General features: G+C 42.7%; 2 protein-coding genes across 3 annotated transcripts; both read right to left on the bottom strand.

Annotated features, from left to right (window-relative positions):
* Positions 1–250: 250 nt before the first annotated feature.
* On the bottom strand, positions 251–8,796 carry b4galt3 (UDP-Gal:betaGlcNAc beta 1,4- galactosyltransferase, polypeptide 3). Of its 2 annotated transcripts, XM_020095890.2 has the most exons (8): positions 8,471–8,796; positions 7,782–7,877; positions 7,149–7,695; positions 6,774–7,009; positions 5,957–6,147; positions 5,379–5,501; positions 4,470–4,574; positions 251–3,658 (listed from the first exon to the last, which is right to left on the bottom strand). In XM_020095890.2, the coding sequence occupies exons 3-8, from the start codon at positions 7,429–7,431 to the stop codon at positions 3,304–3,306; spliced, it is 1,293 nt and encodes a 430-aa protein (XP_019951449.2). In that variant the 5' UTR covers positions 7,432–7,695; positions 7,782–7,877; positions 8,471–8,796; the 3' UTR covers positions 251–3,303. The 2 variants fall into 2 exon arrangements, with proteins under 2 accessions (XP_019951449.2, XP_019951450.2); XM_020095891.2 differs by lacking the exon at positions 7,782–7,877.
* Positions 8,797–9,814: 1,018 nt separating this feature from the next.
* On the bottom strand, positions 9,815–24,491 carry bgnb (biglycan b). The gene is made up of 8 exons (XM_020095912.2): positions 24,259–24,491; positions 17,179–17,443; positions 14,318–14,430; positions 13,479–13,692; positions 13,225–13,335; positions 12,274–12,367; positions 11,342–11,480; positions 9,815–11,252 (listed from the first exon to the last, which is right to left on the bottom strand). The coding sequence occupies exons 2-8, from the start codon at positions 17,426–17,428 to the stop codon at positions 11,055–11,057; spliced, it is 1,119 nt and encodes a 372-aa protein (XP_019951471.1). The 5' UTR covers positions 17,429–17,443; positions 24,259–24,491; the 3' UTR covers positions 9,815–11,054.
* Positions 24,492–24,770: the final 279 nt, after the last annotated feature.

The raw sequence follows: 24,770 nt of genomic DNA, 5'->3' as shown, positions 1-24,770 counted from the left end.
AAGAGTGTTGTGGGAGGGTAAGTGCTTCGCTTCTGTACTCAAAGTATTTAAATGTATATCTAGTATAGAGTGTATTTAATGTGTTTATTGATAGAAAATGTGGATAAGACATGTTTTTGATAATGGGTTTTTATTGGTATACATATTTGCTGTTTGTCACAGTAACATCCGCTGTAACTCACTGCTTGTGTTGCCTTATTTGCTGACCATGCACACGCCGACACACACACGCACACACACACGCCCACACACACACACACACACACACACACACACACACACACACACACACACACACACACACACACACAATGTTCATACACATCTCTCGTCTTCAAGACAAGTTCAGTAAATAGGGCAACCCAAGATGATGAGAGGCATCAAATATGACACTGAAAAAACTTTACCAACTTAAAGACTAACTTCAATTGGTATAACACATATGAATTAAGCTTAAGTGGAGTTGTTGATTGTGTAAATATAACTTGTTAGCGTGTCTAAGTTGAAGAAACTTAATTAATTTGTGTGTTATCGCATGAAGTTAATTTTGTGGACCTGTAATGCATTTTTTTTGGAACAATTTAACTTTTATATTTGTGTGTTACCAATTAAAGTAATTTTTTGGGGTTTTTCAGAAAAAAAGCACTTAAAAAACACAACTGATAGCATTGAATTGGAAATAATTATATTGATATGTGTATGTTACCAGTTGAAGTAATTTCTTAAGTTGGTAAATACATTTTTCAGTGTAAAGTACTTCCTTACAAGTGATATAATAAACATTATAAAATAACATTATTCACAAAATGAATTGATGACAAAATCACCTTTTTAAATGAATTAAAAAACATGTAGTCCCAATCCTGTTTATTGTCTCCATTTAACTACACAGTGTTTATTTCCCAAACTTGCATGACTTTATAAAAACTAGCCTATTTATTAAATATAGTAACAATCTCTAGGTAAGCACACAGGTTGCTGATTAATCTGCTGAGATTACACAACACCATTAAAAGCTTTCTCACTGCTCCATGTCATACAGGCATTGTCCCAGGCGATATGAGGAATGGAGGATATATATCTGTTGATATGCAACTCAATAGTTATGCAGTATAAAGCTAAGAAATTCTGTCTTATTGTCTCATTTCTTATATACTCTCAAGACAATCTGTTTGTACAGCACTTTGTTGAAACAGGTAATATGTCTCCATAAATAAACATAGATTCCGTCTATAAAACTATATCCATTCATAAAACACATGCCATGAATTTTCTTTTTTTAACCAGTAAAATCAGAGTGTTGTTCTACACCTTTAAGATTGGGAGCAGGATCAAACATGTGACACGACACAAACGCAGAGCAGTGCAAACATTTGATTGGCTGAAACCTGTGAATGGCCAATTAACATTCATGTCACAACACTGCAGTTTCATTCAGTCCTCGCTTTCTCCAAGCTGGCGAAACACCAGTCTGTACCACTTGAGGGTGCTCACACATCACCCAGCAGTATGCCTGCAGCGCTTAGTTAGTTCATGAGGCACAAAGTTGACGTAAGGATGTGGTAGAAATGGGTAATAATCAGCTCTACGATTTAGAACGGTGTTTCGAGCCCTAAAAACACATCCGCACTGCAACATCACTGCATTCAGCTCTATCAGTGACGCACTAAATAAATAAAATAAAATCAATACATTCATTACATGATAGCATGAGCAAACAATTCCACACCATGTTACAATATGTCATCTTTCAAGCTTTTTAGTTGTACACTTCCCCTAGAGTCATATAGCAGCAAGAGATTCTACATCCTAACAGTGATCAGATTCAAGCCCCCCGACAACAAACGAATAAGAAAACCCTTCACGACACTGAACGAGGAGGGACTATTAAAAAAACACATTCTGAATGGCTGATATGATAAATAGAATCAATGACGGAGTGATTAAGTGGCTTTTATATCACAGGATAGATGATAATGGAGGTGTTTACACAAACCACCTTACATGTTATATGTTATAAGTTCTGATTTGGTGTCCTCCTTGTAATAAAAATTGTTTCTTTTCATCGTCCTTGTGTGGACACACTCATCTTATAGCTTACAGACGCACTGAGCCCAGGCCTCCTGGTATGACGCTCAGATCTATACACAGTGCTTCATCGTAACTATGAACACGTTTGTTATTAAAACACAATTTGACACCGGCGAACGTTTAGTCACACGCCCACAATATATATTTTTTCTCCCCCCCCATACCTGACTTACAGTATCTAAAAGATAAAATTATAAAAGCACAGGTAATATCAGACGCACGGGTCTATCCATGTATAAAGAGTATAGTCAAACTAGGACAACAGCTATCATGCCAAGTCTATGTTTATCTGACGGGCGTGAAGATAGTCATGATATTTCCTCACTTTGTTATGTGGCTGAATACAGAGCTATCTTTTGATTGTCTATAAACTAAATGTAAGATAGCGAGAGAGAGAGAGAGAGAGAGAGAGAGAGCGAGAGAGGCACCAGACTGTAGGGAAGGACGAGTAAAACAAACCAGTAAACAAATAAAGAAGTCTCTATATAAATATAAACTCTAGAATCGTCTGATGACTATGGAGTTGGTCAACGCTTGATCGATGCACACAGATATAAAACGGCAGTCCTGGAACAAATCATTTGTTCTGGTCTAGGATCAGCTTCAACCTCCCTGGCGGTCTGGAGAGGTAAAATTAACCCCAGGTCAGCATCTAAAAGCAACTCTACCAGTCTATAAAATGCGCATTAAAGATAGAAGGCACAGAAACACAAACCCACTCTGGACGAGTGGGGCGGACTGACAGCGGCAGTTTTTTGGCAGCGGACTTGATGAAGCTGCAGGTCTGTTGGCGGCAGACGGGTGTCGTACGGGTTGTGATGTCCAGAAAAGGGCGGAGATTTGTGTGTTTGTCTCGTTCTTTGTTTTGTTTTTCATTTTCGTCGGTTTTGGCCCTCAATGTGGATGTGACTGTGTCGGACACTATTCTCCTCCCGGATATGAGTCTGACAGATTTTTGCAACAGTCGCAAGTAACATTCAGCGGATGTCGAACCGAGAGTCGTCCTCCTGAATTCACCCCTGTAGACAAAAGTGGCTGCTTCATTGGATCCATTGCATAACTATCGCTAACCTGCACTGAGCACCAAAAGCTGGTGTACTTGAAGTCCCACAGCACAGCAGCATCCTCCGTTTGGTCTTTCAGATCCAGAATGAAGAGGGAAGCCACTTTATGCTACAGATGTGACGCAGTCTCTGTGTCACACACCCCTTCCTATGTCATTGCACCAGTTTTCTTGTGTGTTGTTTGATTTGCTGCTTTTGACTGCGCAGGTTTTGTCTTTTCACCCAATATCTTGATCGAATTTTCCACCACAGACCCTTTGCCCTGTCGTCTCTTCTCCTCCTTCTTGGCTGTGCCCTCATTCATGCTGGTGCTGCGTTGGTGGACGGGGGTTGTTGCCTTAACGGGGATGGGTGCCTTCCCCTGCGGCAGGCGGGGGTCTTCTCCAATGTTGACGGTGAGGTTGGTGTAGAGAGGCTCCAGCTCTTTGGAAAGGAGCTCATAGGTCAGAGAGTTGAGGCCGTCAGAGCGCCAGTTCAGTCTGGTCCTTTTCAGGAGGTCAAACCTAGAGAGACGAACATAATGACACAGGTTTTTGTGTGTGTGTGTGTGTGTGTGTGTGTGTGTGTGTGTGTGTGTGTGTGTGTGAAACTTTAAAGGGATAGTTTGACATAATTGTAAATTTCTCAACATACTGTTTTTGCCAGGAATTGCATAAGAGAAAACTAATACCACAAGCTACAGCCAGGAAACAGGAAGCAGTTAACCTAGCTTAGCATAAAGACTGGAGGCAAGGGGACGCTAGCCTTTTGATATCCAAAGGTTGAAAACACAAATCCAAGTATTAGGTGCAGCTGAATCTCGTAAAATGACAATTTTGTTCAATCCTATCTTTTTTTTGTATTATACTAAATAGAAAATATAATTTATTAATTAGTGACCCTTGTGGTTACTGATAGGCAAGTTTTGAAGAAACTTGAAGAAGCAGCCTCAGGGCCTAAAATGCTCCTCACAGATGCTTGTTTCTGTTATCTAGACAATCTTTTCAGAGCGTTATAGATATGAAAAAGAAAATAATGTTCATCAGAAAATAAGTAAGTGCTGCCTGAGGTTGCAGAAATTGTTGGCACCACAGAGCGAGCAGAGGAAAAACACAACCCCATACAAAACAGCAGGTCAACAAAAAAGAAACAACAGTTATTGTAAAAGCTTAAGATGTCGCCAGCACTGGGAATAAACCTCAGCTTAATGTTAGAAGCACAAAGTGAGTGACTATTTCTATGTTAAATGTGATTTCAAAAACATTCCATTGAAGAAGTAGATACACCAGATATTCAGATCAAAATCACAAAATCTTTGTAAGACTGCATCGGTACCTGCGTGGATTCTGCTCATTGCCTCTGTCTCCTTTGTGCTTGATCATCTTGTAATGACCAATGGCCACTGGGGGACGCACAATCTTCATGCCAGAGAGACGCACTCTGGATAGGCAGCACACAACGAGAGAGAAAGCTCAGTCTCACAGTCAGGATTGGACAACACTGGAGGAACAAGCCAAGAGAATAACTATTCCTAATATTTGCTATCACTCTGAGCAATAATGCTATCCAATCTGAGTACTTTCATCCTCTAAGGGATAAAAGCAAAACACAGAAAGTAAAGGCAACAGACAGAATTGTGAGTGACGTATGGGAATAACATACTTTCATGGCCTATAGGCGGTGGAAAAGACTGTGGTTTCCTTTTTCCATCTCTGGTGCTGGTGTACCACCCCATCTGAGTTCATTGGAACATGTAACTAATGCTGTTAATGTCCATATGATCACTTTTAATGCATCATAGGATGTTATTGGCAGTACAGGAGAAACAGTGAAACTTGGCAAGCTTTTGGATTTTCAGTTCCCAGTTACATTCCTCTTGCAACAGATCGGCAAATGCTAGAGAAGCCAGAGAGTGGAGAGAGGGGACCACAGCAAACGTGAGAGGAGCCTGAAACCTGCCTGTAAAACCCTTAAAGCATGCAGCCCAGTCCCAATCTGCGAGCTCGTCCATGCCAACACACACTGAGACACACAGCAAAGCCACAGCAGTGGGAGGGGAAGAGAAGATGAAAGATGATGTTAGGACACATGAAATAACAAAAGTCAAAGAAAAGGGAAAGTCAGAGGCAATGAAACTGTAAACATGAGGGGGGAAAAAGATGAATGAGTCATGCAAAAGATGGAGAAAAGAGAACAAGCATGTGGCTGCAGGGTGTGGTCCTCGGACATGCTCTCGCTCCTCACCTGGCAGCAATGTCGTCATCCTCTCCACCCCAGCCCCAGTACAGGTTGGGGAAACCATTCATCTTCATGTACTGGTCTGGGGTCACTGCAGACACGCCGCCAAAATACTGCGGGTACGGCAGCCTGGGAGAGTCACATCACCAACGCATAGAGTTAACGTCTCAGCACAGAGCACTTCTATAAGTTCATCTGTTGCAGCCTAGGAATATTTATTTAACTTTTGCTTTAACTTTTTTTGTGTGGCTGTGAGCACTGTGGTTACTCATTTCAAGAACATCCTCACTTTTTTCTTTCTTAATGGCATATGGTATGTATGTTATAAAGAAATGTTGTGCATTATTTAACCATTTTTTTTGTTTTTACTGTTGCTGTTACAGAGGAAAATGCTATTTGTATTTTTGAGTGACACTAAACGGCATCAGTCCGCTTTACAGCAGTGTGGTGAATCAGTGTTGATGCACATGTGTGAAGTCCAGCTGCAAAAACATAAGACGGCCCCACAGAGAATAAAGTCGCCAAACAGAAAACGGAGTCCTGTCTGTTTAACACAAACACACACGCTCGCTCTGCACTGTTACCTGTATCTGAACTTGTCCATGGCCACAGACAGGTGTGTGGGGAACTGTTTGTGGCAGGTGTAGGTGTTGTGGTCGTTCTCGGGCAGCAGGTCAACGTCGTGGAGGAAGATACAGCTCCAGTCTTCGTCTCTGAGGGCCTCCCGCACCCCGACGTTGAGCAGCTTGGCTCGGTTAAAAGTACCGTTCCCCCACTGAAGCAAGAAGTAGAGTTTGGCATTTACTGACACACAAAATATGAATTCTGAAACAAGCACAGCATGGGTTCAGTGCTCAGTTACAACTGGCTTAGGGTTACCTACATGGTGGGACACTGCAGAACAACAGCTGATTGTTTGTACAATGTAGTCACTGAATAATGACACAAGCAAAGTGGATGTGTGATTTTCCAGAATTTGTACGGCAGCAAATGCACATACTTCAAAATCTCAGCAAATAAAACCAAAACTATGTGTGTGGCTGTGTTTTATTTAGGTGAAATGACCATTTAAATCAGATGTTTGCATTACTTCGCATTACTTGATTGATATCTTTTCTACAGCAATGTTAAATTTGCCAGTAACATTCTGGTTATACAGTAGATTTATCAGTATTATGCAAAGATTACTCTGGTAATACACAGATGTTACAGCAATTATTAATCCAGTAATACTCCAGTACTACAAGTATTATCCCAGTGTATCACTAATTACTCCATTAGTATTACATGAGAAATATACCAACAATAGACCAGCACAACAGTCTGGTTTTGCACTTTTGGAGAGAGACAAAAGTGCTATCAAAAGCCACATCAGCCACAAACACTCAATCACAACCTGACCTGCTGCACTATGTAGATGCTGTAGTGGATCTGTTGTCTCTGCAGGAAGGGGTGGAGGTGGTAGAGCAGCGCGCGGAGGTGGGTCTGCCGGTTCCGGTACGGCACCACTATCGCTGTGTGATGGCGGGATTCACAGTCTGGAGGACGGTAGCGTCCGCCTGGCAACACTAATGGATTCCTCTGTCTGATCTCCTCCAGAGAAAGAGGAGAGGAAAGATGGACAGACACGGGTCCGACTGGGGAGGAGAGGAGAGGAGAGGAAGCTTCAATGATATTGTCAATAGCAACCACACTAACCACACTGTGCCTTTTTACTGCGTGTGTATGTTATACACTCAGTATACCAGCACATATGTAAACCCCTCACTCTCTCACCCAGCAGTGGGGAAGGGATCTGGCAGTCTCTCAGTGGCGGTCCTGTGACAGGGGGTCCAGTGCCCGAGTTGCGAGGCGGGGGAGGCGGAGCGCCCAGATGACTGAGGTTGGTGTAGACGTCATGAGGTCGAGAGTAATCAAACTCCGGCTCAGTGGTGTGCACCAGGACGGATACCAGGCCCCTGAAGCCCCCGAGGGAGAAATAGAGGACAAAGGCAAACTGGAAGCCCACCAGCAGGGCCAGCGTGCACGGGGAGTCCAGAGAGCGGCCGCAGTACGCCATAATAAAGTAAGATCGCAGGGATACAGCAAAAATCCAGATGGAGGAAATTGGATGGAGGGACAGGAGGAGGAATGATGGGGGGAAAGCAAGTGGTGGCTGGAGGGAGAGGTAAGAAATGAGTGAGGAGAGGCAGAAGGAGAGGGGGGGAGACAGTGCTGGGTGCAGGCTCAGGCGTGCAGGTGGTGGGTGTCCATCTGTGGGAAGGGGTAACAGTAGTGGTGAAGCTCAGTCAGCGCCGCCATCACCTCCTGACCATAGATGTCCCTGTGAGGAAAGAAGAAAATGAACACTTGGTTATTACAATCGCTGCTTTTTCTTCTTATCATTGCATCACATCAGTTTGGATGTACCTGATTTAAAAAAAGGGGCTGATTAAAAACAGATCTGCACTGTTGAGTGCTCACTCCACCTCTCTCCTCCTCTTCCTCCTTTCATCATCAAGCTTTCTGAAAGAAGAAGAAGAGGAGTGAGTGACAGTGCAGCAGCAGATTTGTCTCAGTGCTGTGTAGTCCACTGTAAGCTAAAATAAGCCCTGGGAATGACAAGCAGCTACAAACAAATGTCATGTTTGCTGCTTTATTTAGAATGGCTTATTTTCAGCAGTGACATTACACAGGGCGTAGATGGAGGAGAGGCTGATGCCTGCGGATCAAATTAATCCAACATCACAGCTCCCAGTTTGTCCAAACAATTACATATGCAGGTCTGCTGAGACTGGACTGGATGGATGGATGCTGCAGGATCTCATCACACAGGAAACATGAATCCATGGCTATAATAATAAAAACAGACCAGCACCTCCATGCTTATCAGCACAGATAGCTTCCCGACTAGGTGATTAGCCTATCAGCATCTGTCGTTAGGCCTATGCGGGCAATCATGGCCAGTGTTTGGCTTCCATAACATGTCAGTGAAATGTATTCTACAGCATCTCCGCCTGCAAACCTCCTCCTGTCATCCACACAGGGTGTTCCTTCATCCATTCATATCTTTCATTCCTGGCTCAGCACGAGCTCTGCTGCTGCACCAGCCGACTCACCAGCACATCCCTGCGAGAGTCAAATCCAGCCCCCGGCTTCCTCACAGACTCGACGGGCCGCCGCCGCCACCACCGAGTGGACGCGATGGACCAAAAGATCCCGTGATTTGCTTTTGTTCTTCCTCTGGTGATGGTCGCTCCTCCTCCTCCCGCTTCTCCTCCGAGTCCTAATCTCTCATCCGAGGCGAAATCTCCCCGTAGCTGCTTAGAGAGCGCCGAAGACGCTTTCACACGCAAGAGCATCGCCGCATATCCGTCCGGTGTCACCACAACACAGGCGAGTGCGCTCTGCCGTATCCAAACACGGCTCACTGTGCCAGGGTGGGCTGGGGCGCAGCGCCGTGACGCACTGCGCGGCACATTTGAAAATGGAAAGGGACTGGGGATCCGTGGATCAAAACGTCATCCACAAACATGAAATCGGTTAATTAGAAATCTATAATAACTACTATTGATAATATTATTACTATTGGACCCTGGGTGGATCAACCTTGGTATTGTGATCACGGTTATGATTATATGATTTCATATTGTTATTATTATTTGAAAAGAGGTTGGTAATCTTTATAGGCTATCACTATATCATGTCCTGTTTGGGTTAACATCATTTTGTCAGTGTAAAAATATTAAAGACGCAATTTAAATCTCTATCTATCTATCTATCTATCTATCTATCTATCTATCTATCTGTCTATCTATCTATCATAATTGTTATTAATGTTATTGTGCAGGTCATCATTATATTATATTATGTATTATTATTTATCTATTATCACTCATTATTATGGGTGTTTGTATTTAACTGTGCTGACAGTGTAGTGGGAAAGCATCACACTCCAGGGGAAGAACATGACACAGTGACACTGCATCCCACAGCTGAGACAAAAGAGTCACACAATGCAGCAGGGATGTGACAAGACTCTGACACACACACATTTTCAAAACCTGAAGACAGCTTATGCATGTGTACATTGATTTTTTTTAAAAACTGTTTGACAAAAACACTATTTATACTTTATTGTCCCTTTATAATTCCTCAAAACTACAAAAAATACTTGATTGCTAATAATTTAAAATTAGAATAATCATTAAACATGAATTGCTGTTGATTAAAAGTTGTTGTTTTTCTTCTGTTTAGTGAGCAGAAGACACATTTCCACCTTGGTGGACAATAAAGACATATTGTATTCTATTCTATAAAAAAGATGTAAATGTAAAATGTCTTCAGACCGACTTTACTGTAATTCTAAATTTAAAATATTCTGTTTATTGAATTAAAAGTATGACATCATCTTCATCATATCATGGAACTGACCCCCCCAAATCTTTACAATCATCAACTGATTTCCATTTTTGAAATTTCTTCTTTATTTCTCACACAGCATCCAGCCCAGGGGCATCAGTTGTTCACTGGCTTAATGCAGTAGGCTAAAAAAAAAAGGTTTTTATTCACATGCAGCAGTAGCTTGTCAGATTACAGAACAGAGACAGGACAGATTACTTATGGCTAGAGTAGTTCCACAAAGGTCTGCCAACGTAAACAAGCTAACCCCCATAGTAACCCTGAAGCAGATAAAGCATAACAGAAAAAATTAACTGTGCAAAACAATGCATGAACACTACTATTGTTTCTGTGTGAACCCACTGACTTCATTGTGTCAAAGCAAAGCAGATGTGTGTTTCTTTATCGGGGGAATTAAACCCCACAACCTCAGTGTCTCCCTCGAGGAATACTTTATTAAAGTATCACACAGACAGCACAATATTTAGTAAAGGCACAGAATAGACTCCTTACACAGGCATGCTGGTGGTTCACTCGTCTAAGTGAATGAGAAAAATGATTATGGGAACTTCAAACTGTACATATTGGTCTTTTAATCAATCAACCGACATGATATATACAAAAAAAATGCTGTTTAGCCGATGAAGTGAAGTTTCAACTTTATGTGCAATTGTTTTTATGTCTGAACGTGGTGGAAAATGGCCACAATTCTGTGACTGGTTGTATATTAATACAGTATCTTTTAATCACAACGTTAAGGACCAACTCGCTTCAGACCAACAGGGAGCACACATAAGTCATAGCACCTTTTTCATATATAAAAAACATCTATAAAGCATTGCGTTTCTATTCTTTGCTTGTGATCTTAATCAAAATGTTAATGAAATAAAAATGGCCTCTATCGCAATGAGCACTATTGTGTAAAAAGAAAAGGAATGAAATGCTTCACAAGTTTTCAGTTCTCATTTTTCATAAATTTCAACCATCCTCTGTTTCCTCCTTTTCAAATCGTAAAACTCTAAAACATTAAATTCATTCAAACTCAGGTGAAGCCCTGCAGGTGCTTTGCTTTCCACTCCCTCCAAGCTGTGATATCATATTATTGACGTCTTCTTCTATTTCACCAGTTTATTGCCCATTTTCTCCAACTCTCACACTCCCTCCAAAAAACTAATAATAATAAAAATCTGCAATATTAACTCCCTTTCTTCTCTCTCTCTCTCTCAAGTTTTTTTCATCATTTAAATGATCTGCTGCTCCTCCTTCCACTCACTGTCTCCACTGCTCAGCATCTCCCTGTCTTTACTTTTTGTAGTTGCCGAACTGAATAGCCAGCCGGTCGCTGACGCAGCGGAACGTGGCAGGCTGCACCTCCCAGTAATTGACGGGGTTAGCAAACAAGCTGATGCCATTATAGAACGTTCTCTTCATCCCGAATCCTCGAGGGCAGAAGTCGTTCACGCCCACCTGGTTGATGTTGTTGGAATGCAGGTACACCACCTAGAACACAGGGGTCACAAATAGAGGTTGAGCAAAGCATAGTGTTAAATGTTCCCTCTCCCGGATGTTAGAGTGCACGTTAGACTCACCTGCAGGTATTTCATGTCTGGGAGGCCTCTGGGAACACTAGTGAGGCGGTTGTTATCCAGATGCAGCTCTCTCAGCCTGGGCAGGTAGGACAGACTGCCGTTCTCTATGTTGCGGATGTGGTTGAAACCGAGGCCCAACCTGGGAAAAGGAGGGTGTAGTAGTCAATGTGGAATGTGCAGTAGTCGGAAAACAGGTTCCTGCATGGTACATTACCTACAATAACTGCTTAGTAACTGATTATTATCACTGCAAGTAGGGTATTATGAAACAGCTACGATTTAACGCCACGGTGGCCAGGCAATGACCACGAATCATTAATAATCCCATTCTAATTTGAAGCTTGGTGGAAGGAGGTGAAAGAAAACTGAAGTATCACAGAGGAACAAAGTATGCCTTATTTTTGGAGTAGCTGTGAAAAATGCAATTTCCCACTCAACCCTTTATAATGACATGAATTGTGGCTGGAATCTGTTTAGCTGCTTCAGTTTCTCCATCCTGATATTGTGCCAGTATCACCTTACTCTGCCGTGCTGGGACACTTGAACGGAACAGACTCACCATTGTCTGTGCTTTTCTCACAAAGGTCAAAATGTCTGCTGTGAAATAAAAGTCTATAGAGAGTGAAGGTATCATCTTCAGATTCCTGGTCTTCATTCTACATTAGAAGCTTTTGTAGAGGCTGCTATTATAACTCAAGAGGAAAAACACACACACACACACACACACACAAGCATACAGTAAACTCTCAGTGCTATCCTTCTACTGTATTGTGTGAATGTAGGTCATTTTATCAGCCTAAGGGCCACTGCTCAGTGGTTACATGTGTTTTCTTTTAACTACAGGATGATTCTTTACAGATATGCAGGCAAATCCCTCAGGGTGCATGGAATACAGGTTATGGCTGGAGTTGTTTATGGAGTGTGGATTGTACCTGTACAGGTTTTTGTAGCGGCTCAGGTCCTCCAGTTCTATAGCCTGGATCTGGTTGTGGTCAAGATGAAGCTCATTGAGACTATCTGGGAGATCTGAAAGACAGACACAACATCAGCACGAGGTTTGATGCTGTGTAATAATTGGCTGGTCATTTTTTTGTGTGTCACCATTTTAGCATTTCTCAATTTCAAGGGATATTTTTGACATTTTATGAAATGCACTTAGTAGCTTTCTTACTTTAAACCAAAATTAACAGGTGAATGTAGTTTTCTTTAAAATCCACTTAAAACCACTAAAAATGTGCTTGAGTCTTTTCTTGAGTCTTTTCTTTGCCTTGTTTCCATCAGTGCTGAGAAGCTGATTAAAATGCTGATTGTATCCATTCCCATTGCAGACAAAAGACAGATTTTAGTGGTTATTAATGGGTTTTCTGACCAGTGGAAAAGGGCTTTAGAAACGATGCCTCTCTCTTTCAGTCAGTGAAATCTGAATCCAACAAGATTAGAACGGGAAAAACTCTGCCTCCCAGCTCCCAAAAGCTCAAAAATCATTAGCACATTATATGTTGTTATATGAAATATAAAAACAAAACATTTTAGTTTTATGGAGGGTTTGGTGTTGGACTGTCTCTTGGTCGGAGGCAGTGATTTCCTGGAGTTTTGTTGTTACCATGCAGTTGCCAGACAACAAGCTGAGACCCTATAATACAGATTAAATAAATAACAAGCTCTATAAAAGTAGTTTCAGTGGTTCAGGTGGACAGACTTTTATTAATCTGTGGACAGGGCCCAGCTAACTGTTCTCCTGTGATATAATAATGAACTGCTTCATATTTACTGTAAGAGATTAATCTTCTCATTAAAGTCTCATCGAGTGTCAAACTTAAACAGGTGTGAAATCTTTATCATAAAAATGTTAGCATTTTAGCCACAGCAAGGAGTAGTTATACCTTTTGGCACCCCGGTCAGTTTGGCCTCTGAAATACGCAGATAATTCAGTTTCAGTCCCTTGAAGGCTCCAGGCTCAAAACCACTGTTCTGGATGGGGTTTGCTCCCATCTCTGCAAAATAAAGGGGAATGTTTGTGGGACATGAAAAATACAGTCCTCTTTAATCTTCATAAACCAATGCCAACCAGCATTATAAAGTGGCAGTGTGGCACAGAATGTAGTCATGGTTTGGTAAAACCATCAGCGTTTCCGACCTATGCAGTTCATGTTGACCAGTCCTGTGAAGGCTCCAGCTTCCACCTTCCTGATGCGGTTCTCGTGGATCCTCATTTCGACCAGAGAGGCGGGCAAGTTCTTGGGGACGGTGGTCAGCAGGTTTTTGGAGAAGTAGAGCTTCTGCATGTGCTTCAGTGGGGCAAATGTCCTAGGGTGAACTTTGGAAATAAGGTTATTCCTCAGAGACAGACCCTGGAGGAATAAAAACAGAGTCCAAATTCAGTAACTAATCTTTGTGAAAACACCAGTAGCATCCAAACAGTCAGAAAACTAGAAAGAAAGAACTTTCTCTCGTATTTTCTGTCTCAATGTGTTGGAGTGAATTAAAACAGATCCAGCAACAGTTAATTTACAGTCCATCAACTAGAGGACTGTCTCTCCACCTAAGCATGGCTGAGAAATGGAGACAGACATAGTCTGAGGTAAACAGAGCTTAATAGAGATGTTATTGTATAATGTCATGTCGGGAGTTTCCTCGACTGCCAGGCTTAATATTGCTCTTGGTCAGCACTCTTAAATGCGGGTCATAAGTGAGCAGAGCCTTTCTGCTGAGAGAGCTTGAATACTCCCATTTGGCCTCAGCCTCAAACTTTAATACAATTAAAGCTCTCAGAGCAAAGGGTGCTGGAGGGATGGAGAAAAAAAAGAAAGGATATGAACCTCTAAATCCCTGAGGAAGCTGAAGGTCGTAATCATATTTCACACTACTGAAGCCAATACAAGCTGAGCTGAATCAGTTGCACATCCTCGGGAGGTGCTGAGCCGACGCTGAGAGTGACAGTTTGAATGTGTGTGTGTGTGTGTGTGTGTCTCTTACGTATAAGTGAGTGAGGCCTTTGAAGTCATTCTCCGTGAGCTCGGTGATACGGTTGTTCTGCAGGTCCAGGAACTTGGTGTCTTGAGGAATATTCTTTGGCACCTCAGTCAGACCTGCAGACCAATAAAAACAAAGAGGAGAATCAAATGCTCCATTAAATGCTTCCATGGGCAACTGTGAACCAACATCAGACTCGCAGGATATCTTAGTCAGACGTAGACTTTGGAAAATAAATAGTCACTGTGTGTTTGAAAACCTCCATCAGGCCCAGAAATTAAACCGGTGACTCCCACACGATCGCAAATGAGCAGTTTGGGGCTGCTGGTCTATTATTTTAATGAGAGGCGGATGTACACACAACCATGGAGGTCACACACACACAGACGGCGAAGCGAGACATTACTAACATTACTGGTTCGTCGCTGACAAAGACACACACACACTCACATGCACAGAATTCCCGTCGCACCAGATGGGGACACCAGATGTTTTCCGTCTGGTTTCTATTAAACAGAAGTCACAAAAGATGTGACTTAAATACCTTCAGCAAAATCACACATCAAATAAAAGTGAGTCAGGGGACTAACACATACAAATACAAGCTGTGTGTGTGTTAAAGTGTGAGTGGTGAGGCTGCAAGAGCATTAGTGTCCTAATTTTGGTTTCCTGGTGAAATTCGCGGTTAACAAAATGACAAGTTCACGAGCATCAAAGCCAAATGCTGTCATGGTCAGGGCTGCTTATAAATATCATTTACCAAGCAATTCTTTCATACAGGCTAAGACTGGGTTGCAACAAATGGACCAGTGCTAGGAAATACACCTGCATTATTCCATTCAGGGATCTCTGGAAAAATGACTCAGCGCACGTACAAACACAGCAACCAGTGATCATTAACAGGACCACATCGCAGGGGCCACGTGGACAAGTGTCTCAGATGTGGTCGGTGGCACAGACTTACCAGGGTGGGCATATCTTCCAACCTCATCTGGACCAAAGCCTGTGATGCAACCAGGTCCAATGGAGAGAGAGCGCCGGTTGTCCCACTGGGATGCAGTGTGCCACCAACCACATCTGACCCAAATGACTCTACCCAGAGCTGTCCATCTAGAGTTATGTTTAGATATATGGCTTTGGCTGCACTGTGCCACACCCTCCACGTCACCACACCGGATCAAAACCCGCAGCAGCTCCCTTTGACGATCTGCTCAAGCCATGTCGACACCGTGCTGAGAGATAGATCTGCTGCAGCGGCTGGAGAAGGTTTTTGGGTTTATGATTTTGCCTTATCCAAGAAATAAAATCAAATTGATAAGCTGTTGGCGAAAAATCAAGTGTCAACCCTGTAAACCAGACTCTGCCTCTATGATTTACTTGTTCCTGGAAGTTATAACAGCTGTTGTGAGAGGATTATGACTCAGAAGGTGCAAAATGTTGATTTGTGTGGTTGGAAATATTAACCTTTCAGTCAACACCTGCAGCGTTGGACTTGCAACCTTTGAATTTGAATCCCTTCCTTCAAACCGATAAACAAACCTGAAAAAAAAACTTTCACCAACACCCAGATTAAGTGCATCCCTCAACTTTCTCCAAACCCTCAAACCAAAGTACTTTCAGTCAGATCTGCCGCAGATCTCAAAGCTTTAACCACAAACTGCCAAAACTAGCACCCTCCGAAACCCCAGGACCCCTCAACACAAATACCCAACAACATGCTGGGATGCGCGCTGAGAGGAGACAGACGCCATTGCCAAAATGCAGCTGTTCCAAATAAGCACTTGACATCTCGGAAATTATACGCTTCCACATTTACCAGCTGCAGAAGGACCAGGGACAGTAAATACATAGAGCTTGTATGATGATTCGACAAAACCATGATGTCTAAACACAGACTTATGAGTTACAATGTGAGGAATCTTTATATCAATAACCGAGACTGGTTCAAGTTTCCTTGGCTCTGTAAGAATAGACATACGAGAATCCTGCACTTATAACATATATATAGTCATGACATTTTATATGGAAACACAACTAAAATTAAGTTCCAGACAGACTGTAAACGCAACCTTGAAATTTATATTTTGACTTTATGTTTTACTGATTTGTGAGGGAAGAGAGTTTTTTTAATCATAATGATAAATATGGGAGATCCTCACATCATCTGACAGGAAATCTATTTTATATCTGTCATGTATTCCTTTTTATTCTCTTTCTCCAAATCCATTTAGACGAACTCAGTCGTCCTCCCACCCTCCTCTCTCCTCTGCTGTCTTGGGTTTCCATTAAACATCCTGTCAGTGTCCCAAAAACAACATGAACCAGCTCCTTAGAGACAGTAAGGACATTATAAACTTTTCATCTCCTGCCATCAAAGTGTCCCTTATTTTCGAATGCTGAGTCTTTTTTTCTCTGCCTTTCTTTAACTTCCTCCTTCTCACTCTTGATCTCTTTTTTTGCCTTATTTTCTCCTCCTCTTCACCGGTTCTCCCTTCCTCTCCCACCCAGTATCCACACAGTCTGGAACACAAAATCCCTCAAAGAGATGCTTTCCCTTGTGAAAATACACCAGCATTATCCCGAGGGAGAGACTCCTCCCTTAGATAATACACCAAAGAGGGCCGGTGTGTGTGTGTGTGTGTGTGTGTGTGTGTGTGTGTGTGTGTGTGTGTGTCTGGGGGGGGGGGGTTATTCTGTGGAGCTGTGAAAGTCACACAAAGTCATGCTCCCTCACCCACTGTCATTCTACTCATTTGTTTTCCTTGCTGAACTTCCTGTCAGACACACACACTGCGAAATGATGACAAGGCATAACAAACGTGCAACACACACACACACACACACACACAGACACACTCACTGACCGAGGTCAGAGCACTGGACGACCCGGAGGTGACAGTGGCAGCCGAAGGGGCACATGTGCACGTCCGGGGGGAAGACCTCCTCCACGGCTGAACCTTCTTCCTCATCCCTCATCATCTCCATCAGCTTGCCGCTGTCCAGATTGTCCATTGCAAAATCCCAGAAGCCTTTCTGCTCGAAGGGCAAGGCCGAGGAGGCGGGGAGCAGCCGAGCCACGCATAGCAACAGCAGGAGGGAGCAATGTGGCAACATGTTTAACTTACACACCTGAGAAAACAGAGGGAGAAGGGAGAGCAGCATTAGTTTTACTGTGAACACTAACGGTTTATCACACACACCATGTGGAGTGAATGCAAACTAATTGGCCCTGTAATAAATCCAACATCACTGAAGGTTCAAATGTTTGAAATGTTTCAGAGATATTGCATCAACTGTGTGATCAATTTGGAAGCTGTAGTATGTTTGAGATGTTTTTCATTATTATTAATATTATGTCCACTCGGTTTCAGTAAGAGAAGACAGGGATATGTGAATGGAATATTTTTTAAATGAGAGTAAAAAAATAGATTCATTGCGTGAGGGATGTTGTATTGTGCTAATGGCTGAATAGCTAAGTGTCCAGAATCGTTAAAAGCTGAGAGAGCCACAACAACCATGGGGCAGGTTGTATTCTATCAGCATAGAAGTAGTCGTGATCTTCAGGACAAAAGATCATGTTGCCATGGGTCGTCTGTTCAGTGCACGCACTGAATGTAATGGGAACATGGAGACACCTACATAATGCAGAGAGGGCCGGTGTGTGTGTGTGTGTGTGTGTGTGTGTGTGGTCTGGGTATTGTGTTGGGAGCTAAATATGTTTACACAGTCACATTAGGGGGTTTTTGATATTATATTCCTTGTGGGGATAAAAAGCAACTCCCCATAACATTACGTGTGTGTGTGTGTGTGTGTGTGTGTGTGTGTGTGTGTGTCTGGAGTTCAACAGGCAACATCAACACAGCAACATTCTCCTGACAGGTTCATCCAACCACAGGCCACAGATAGCAGTCGGTGCTAAATGGACATTGAAATATTATGAAATGGTCTGCTTATCCTTAATTACAAAGCTCCAGTGTTTACACCACACCTTACAGGCATGCTGAGCAGGAGCTGCAGGCTGGTGAGGAGAGGAGCTCTCATTTCCTTCAGGGCAGACCTGCCAGAATTCGACTCTGGGAACCAAAGTCACTTAAAACCACACTGACAAAATGTCACTGTCTGCTTCCTGCTCACCACGTCGGTTCCCAGGAGAGCGAGTCTCTTCTCACTGACCAATTGGATGGTGCAGAAGACATCACCTCAGTGCTGGAAAACTTTATTCCTGCCACCCAACACTCAAACAAAGCCACCATTCATTTAGAGGGGTGTGCAAGTGTGTATGTGTGTTCAAGTGAGTATGCATGTCATGAAACCAAAATTCCATTAGGTCATAGCTGTGCACACACTCACTGCTAATTGAGGTCACCAGACATGTAAGCATGTGTCAGTTTGATTGCTTTATCCTGCCTGCACTGACCTAACTAACGCCACAGCGCAGCCACTCTGCCTCAAATCTAATAGAAATACTCATTATTACCGGGCCGATAGATCCCTACAGCAGGAAAGTGTGACCCTTGACCTGAAGCTAATCCTATAAAATAAAACCCAGTCCTTTGCTGGACCCTGGGGTGATTTAAAACCCTATAATCTGTAACCTTTGTGTGATAATTCCTTATTGTTTCCCTAATTTAGTAATCCTGCAGAGGGGTGAAAAGTCCTGATGTCTGTGGGTCGTGTAGTTTAGTTTTCAGATTTTAATTGAAAGCAAGAGGAAAGCAAATTTTGGCTTTCAACATCATCAGGACCAAGAGATCAATGGACATCAAGAGAGGAGATCATAGAACAAGAGAGCAAGAAAAGAAAAGGAAGAAGGCCACTTCATCTTTTTGTGTGTTGTTGCTCAATAATCTTAATCCTCTTCTTCATCTACATGTGACACCGTTCAAACATTTGCTTGATCTTTGCCCCCGATATTTCATTTAACGTCCCAGGATATTTCTCTTAGCACTGGGCGTTCACGAGACTTGGTGGTGGCCCTACAAAGGAGATCGCAATAATAAAAGCTCATGAGGGGCTTCAGGGGCTTGGAGAAAATTCTTCCCATTCCATGTTTCATAAGAAAAAAGTTTTCAAAACCGATACTGATCCTTTAAATTATAAACGTAAAGCTGCAACAAAAACACTTGAAATCCAAGAATGTGGTCAGATACATCTCATCACAGCGGTGGGTGATGAATTCACATCACATGCTTATCGATTCAGCTTCAGCACTTTCCGGCCACATTCATGACCTCGCACATAAACACGTTTTTCCTTTTCACTCCATGAAAAGAAATGAAAAATATTATTTAGGGGCATTAAAACATGTGAAACGAGGACATTGTGCATATTGGACTTGGACAGGAAGAATGAATAACTGGCCCCTGCAGTCTGCTCCCTGCAATAAAAATAGCTGCCAAATTATACCATTTTGCAGAAAATAAAAAACCCCGCTGGCCTTGGCTAGGCCAGAAGAATGCAGCCAAAAAGGACACAGCCAGGGCAACACAAAGTCAGCATCACACAATGACAAAACACACAAAAGCACACCGAGTCGCACAAAAGAGCTGGAGCTGGAGCATTCACAGGAGGACACAGCCAGACATATTTAAACACCTACAATTTCTGCATCTTTTGCCGTGCAGCATTATGGGAGGTATAACAAGTATATATTGTAAATCTAGGAGTGTGACACCCATGCTTTAATCTGCGGAGACATTTTTCATCGGTCAAACCAATGATTTGTCTGCCATTTGTAGAGATGCGGTAGCGGATGGAGATGTGCACACAGCAAAAAAAAAAACAGACTATCATCATCCTGGATTGACATGTAGCTCCACTGTAAACACAACATGACGATAAGACTAAACTACATCCCACAATCAGGCAGCCTCGTCGGCTGTAATAACCATTTTTAACTGGTGTGTATGAATTCCTTTCCTCTTCCTCAACTGTGAGCCATCAAACATCCGGCCTGAGATGAAAACAGACCAAAGGCCAAGAGTGGTGTGTGTTTGTGTGTGTGTGTGTGTGTGTGTGTGTTTGTGTGTGTGTGTGTGTGTGTGTGTGTGTGTGTGTGTGTGTGTGTGTGTGTGTGAGAGAGAAACAGACAGACAGACAGACAAACAATTGTGCCGGTAGAGAAAGATTAAGCAGCTAAAGATACAGCAACAACTGCATCCCAGGTACAAAGAAGCAGGACTGTCTGCGGTGCTATGCCTGCTGCAATATAACCACAGGTATGTTGATATCCCCATAAACAAACATCGGCCTGTTATTAAGGGCTTATGTTAAAGAAGAGTTCTGAGTTATTGCTCAGCATCAGTGTCTGACCTCACTAAAGCTCCTGAATGGGAACAAATCCCTGCAACTAGACTGGAACAACTCATGTGAGAAGCCTGTCTCGAAGCGTGGAGGCTGTTGTAGCAGCGCAGTAATGTCATGGAATTGAAATTACATGTTCACGTATGGTTGGGTGTAACTTTCACGTGTCCACATACTTTTGGTCATATGGTCTTATTGAAATGGAGCCTTATCTTTTCTCTACAGCAATGTTTTACTTCTGGGAGGGAATTCCCCTGTTTGAGTCAAAGGTGTGTGTGTGTGTGCGCGCACACACACACACACACACACATACACACACACACACACACACACACACACACACACACACACACACACACACACACACACAGGCTTGTGCATCCTTGTTACAACTTTGCAGCCTAATCAAAACCTTATCTTAAACTTAACCTCAACCAATTCATACTTAACCTTAACTTACCCACAATTCACATCAACCAATCACACACACCTTCACACACAGATAATATGACTGTCTGACTGTCTAAATGTGGTTGAAGCTGTCTAAACAGGCGGCAGAAGACCGACACTTCTGTGAGAATACCAGTGGTTTAACTGTTGGATTTGAAAGGTGAAGATGGGATTAGGTGAGAAAGAGAGAGCATCAGAGAGGATATGAGAGGATTTAGAAACGTACCTATGGATATATAAATATTGGTCGATGATAAAAAGGAGGAGTTGTGGGCCCAAGTTGGCGAACGACCCGCCCTCTACGAGGAGATCATTTGTTTGAGTTTCCCACACTGGGCGTCTGAGATTAGCTTTACATTTCCTATACGCTCTATCCATCAAGTGCCGGTTATACTTGTCAGCTCTCACTTCCACCGCAATTACTCTGACTTGGGTTCCCACGAGGTGACCTTTGCCCCTGTCAAGCTAAACAAACATGTATTTAAACTATATGTACGCTGTTTGTTCTCCCATGACCACAGTGGAGAGGAAGGCGTTCACATTTACATCCCACCAAGTCAGACATTTCGTTTTATTCTGACTCGTGAATTGCTGCCACCTTTCTTCTCTGGGCGGAAAGTTTTACGACTGTGAAATCTTCAAGACTGAGTCTGCACACAACCCCATATTATGACTGCTCAGAGCTGCTCTTCCTGTCTGCGTCTCTGAATGTTGAACGCCATGAACTCTCAACGCCGGAGGTGCCAAAATCCCTCACAGTATTGATCAAGGCATCAAACGAGGGGTGTGTTGGCAGTTAAGGTGGAGCAGAGACTTCACCAAAAATGGCAGCTGGAGCCACGACGCTGGTTTATTGGCAGCCGCCACGTCAACAGTCAGTGTCGATTACAATCGCGCTGTGGCTAAAAAATGAGTTGCTGACTGAGCACATGATGTTTGACAGTGTTGTCTTGGGGAGAATAAATCTAATTATGGCTGGAGTCGCTTTGTGGGATATTCATTTGTTTTCAGAGAGAGAGTTTTGGGTTTTTTCTCTCCAACCCATCGTGTTATTTCTGTAGCAGGATCCAGGCTTCAATAAACTCTGACCCCGAAAGAAACAAACAAATGTAAAACCCACACAAATGTTTACTTGTGGGAATGTGAGCTGGTCTACACACACACACACACACACACACACACACACACACACACACATGAACCATATGTGTTTTAGTTTGAAAATCTGACATTGAACTCCAGAATGATCTGTTCATTTTCTAACCTCCCTCATTTCTTAATGCCTGTTCTCCTTCACTCCACACATACACACACAAAACCCAAATCCATGTACTCCTCAGACACACGGGCTGTTAGTGCTAGGCGTGTCCGGCAGCAGCGTTCGGGTGGAGTTAACTGCCCCGGCGGCTGTAATTTGGTGACTGCTATCCCTAAAAAAAGGAACAGTTTGGCAGCTTCTCTGTTACCGCCGAGCTTGGATGTGGTGGCGAGCAGCTCAACGCTGCAGAGACGAAGACCGACCAGAGAAGGGCAGAGAGCAGAGCAGAGTAAACGACACAACAAAATAAAATAAAAAGTGTAAAATCCGTCAACAGCAGGGGGGACAGCTGACCTGAGCACCCATGCCTGTGGGCAAATGAGCCTCATGCACAGTATGTGAAGAATTCCACAGTCTGAGCCAGTTCTAAGTGGGCTATGAATAGAGACTATAAACAATGGGCTGCTGTTTGAAAAAGCCGAAAAGGAACAATCAGCAAATTCTGCTCTCAGAATATGGCAAAAGAGCACTTATTTACCAATTACAAAAAGTCCACCAAAGACATAGGATCAATTTAGCCCTGATCAGTGGGGGGTAGACAGAGAGGAAGACAGGGGAACTGCAAGCTTGAAGTTAGACAGAGAGAGAGAGAATGAAAATAAATGTTGAGTAAGACATGTGGATGGATGTTGAGATAGACGTATGGATGATGGAAAGACAAGCAGCGAGGAGCAGGTGTAAGGTGGGCAACCCACCCGCTGGCTAATAGGCAGTCAGGCTGGAAGGTCAGGAAACAGACAGATTGAAACCATCATTTTGACTGTCTGACCACGGACTCCACAGTCAGACTGACAATGTTTGCTCTGTCTCTGCACGGTAATAAGAACCTTTATTTATCCAGCACTTTTCAAAATGACCACGACAACTTCAAAACAAGCAGATCATAAAAAATCAAAAAGCAAATAAATGTAATAAACAAGTTAAACACACTGTTATAACAGGCTAATTAAACATGGAGGAAGTCAGCAGCACAGGATACAAAGGGGCCACAGAACTGAAGGACAGTATACTGTCTGTATCATATAATGGGAGAAAATAAAAGATAGTGAGACAAATGATAATAATCTTCCTCTCAGATAAAGTTTCCCAGGCCACAGTTCTCTCAACACATTTCGATATGCAGCCTGTGTACACAGATGGCTGACTGAGGGCAGAGCAGACCTGCTGTGTACCAGAATGGGTTGATTGGCACGTTTCACTATAATTATTCTGCCTAAATCATGAGGAACATAGGGACGGACGTAAAACGGCTGCTCTATAAATGCTAAGAGTCACATCTATAGAGGCTGCTGGGAGAATAAACCATCGCACTGGTGGCTGGATACACTGAGAGCAAAGTAAAGTTGGATTTGATCGTTATCTCATCCTCTAATGATTTGGGACTTTGGGCGCCATCTAGTGTCAGTCTGCAGTAAGAGCTGCCATGTCCCTCTGCATCACAAGGGCCATGGAGCTGATGGAGCAGGTTGTGTCAGTGAGAAAGATTATATGGATGAGGTTTTGTAATACAGGAGGGACATTCATCATAGATATGAGTATTTTGGTACATACTATATGAAAATAACATCACAATTCAAACTGAAACACAAAGGTTGACAACATATATCTAAGCAAAGTACAAAAAAATGTGGAGAGAGCCTATATAGCAAATTATAGAAATTTAAAAAAAAAAAGCTTTGGCAACCTTTGTTCTGAATTTGTTTTATTTCACTACAAAATTCCAGTAAAATGAGAGTTTATAGAGAGCACATTAACTTTACCACAACAATTTTCCCCATTGGCCTAAAATTTGTAATTTTCTCAAGTCAAATCAGCCTTAAAGAGTACGATTATATTATAGACGATAAAAAAATTCATATATAAACTCCCCTACCTTTTGGATAGAAAAAACAGATAAATTAATTCCAAAGTGGTTGAAGAGTGTTTTCTCCCTCAATTATCCTGGAGATTAAAAAAAAAGAAATGTTGTCCTATCTGTTCATCACATTTAGGGATGACTGCAGTATTTCCCCTGTGCTCCTCTGACGTCCAGTCGCCACCGTGTGCCACAGAGAAGCGTGTCAGGCAGCTGTGTGTGCGCTCCGGCCCAACCCGAGGAAATGACTAGGAGCTGGGGGGGTCAAGCCCATAAAGTTAACAAGCCTGCCTCCTCTCCCTCTCGCCCCCTTTTTTTGGGTAGAGAGGAAAGAGGTGGGAGGAGGAGGGAGCAGCCTGAGCGCATCTGTGCTGTTATAGTCCCTAGACTGGTTGTTTTATAATTAAGATATTAGCAGTTTTCTGGTGATAATTACACAAAGACAATATGCACATGTCATAGAAAACTCAACAATATTATAGGAGTGACAAAGTAAGATAATTTAACATACTACGTTATCTTAAGGTGCA

The sequence above is a fragment of the Paralichthys olivaceus genome, chromosome 6 (genome assembly GCF_024713975.1).
Source record: "Paralichthys olivaceus isolate ysfri-2021 chromosome 6, ASM2471397v2, whole genome shotgun sequence".
NCBI lineage: Eukaryota > Metazoa > Chordata > Actinopteri > Pleuronectiformes > Paralichthyidae > Paralichthys > Paralichthys olivaceus.
This window is presented reverse-complemented; position numbering and strand designations above follow the sequence as displayed.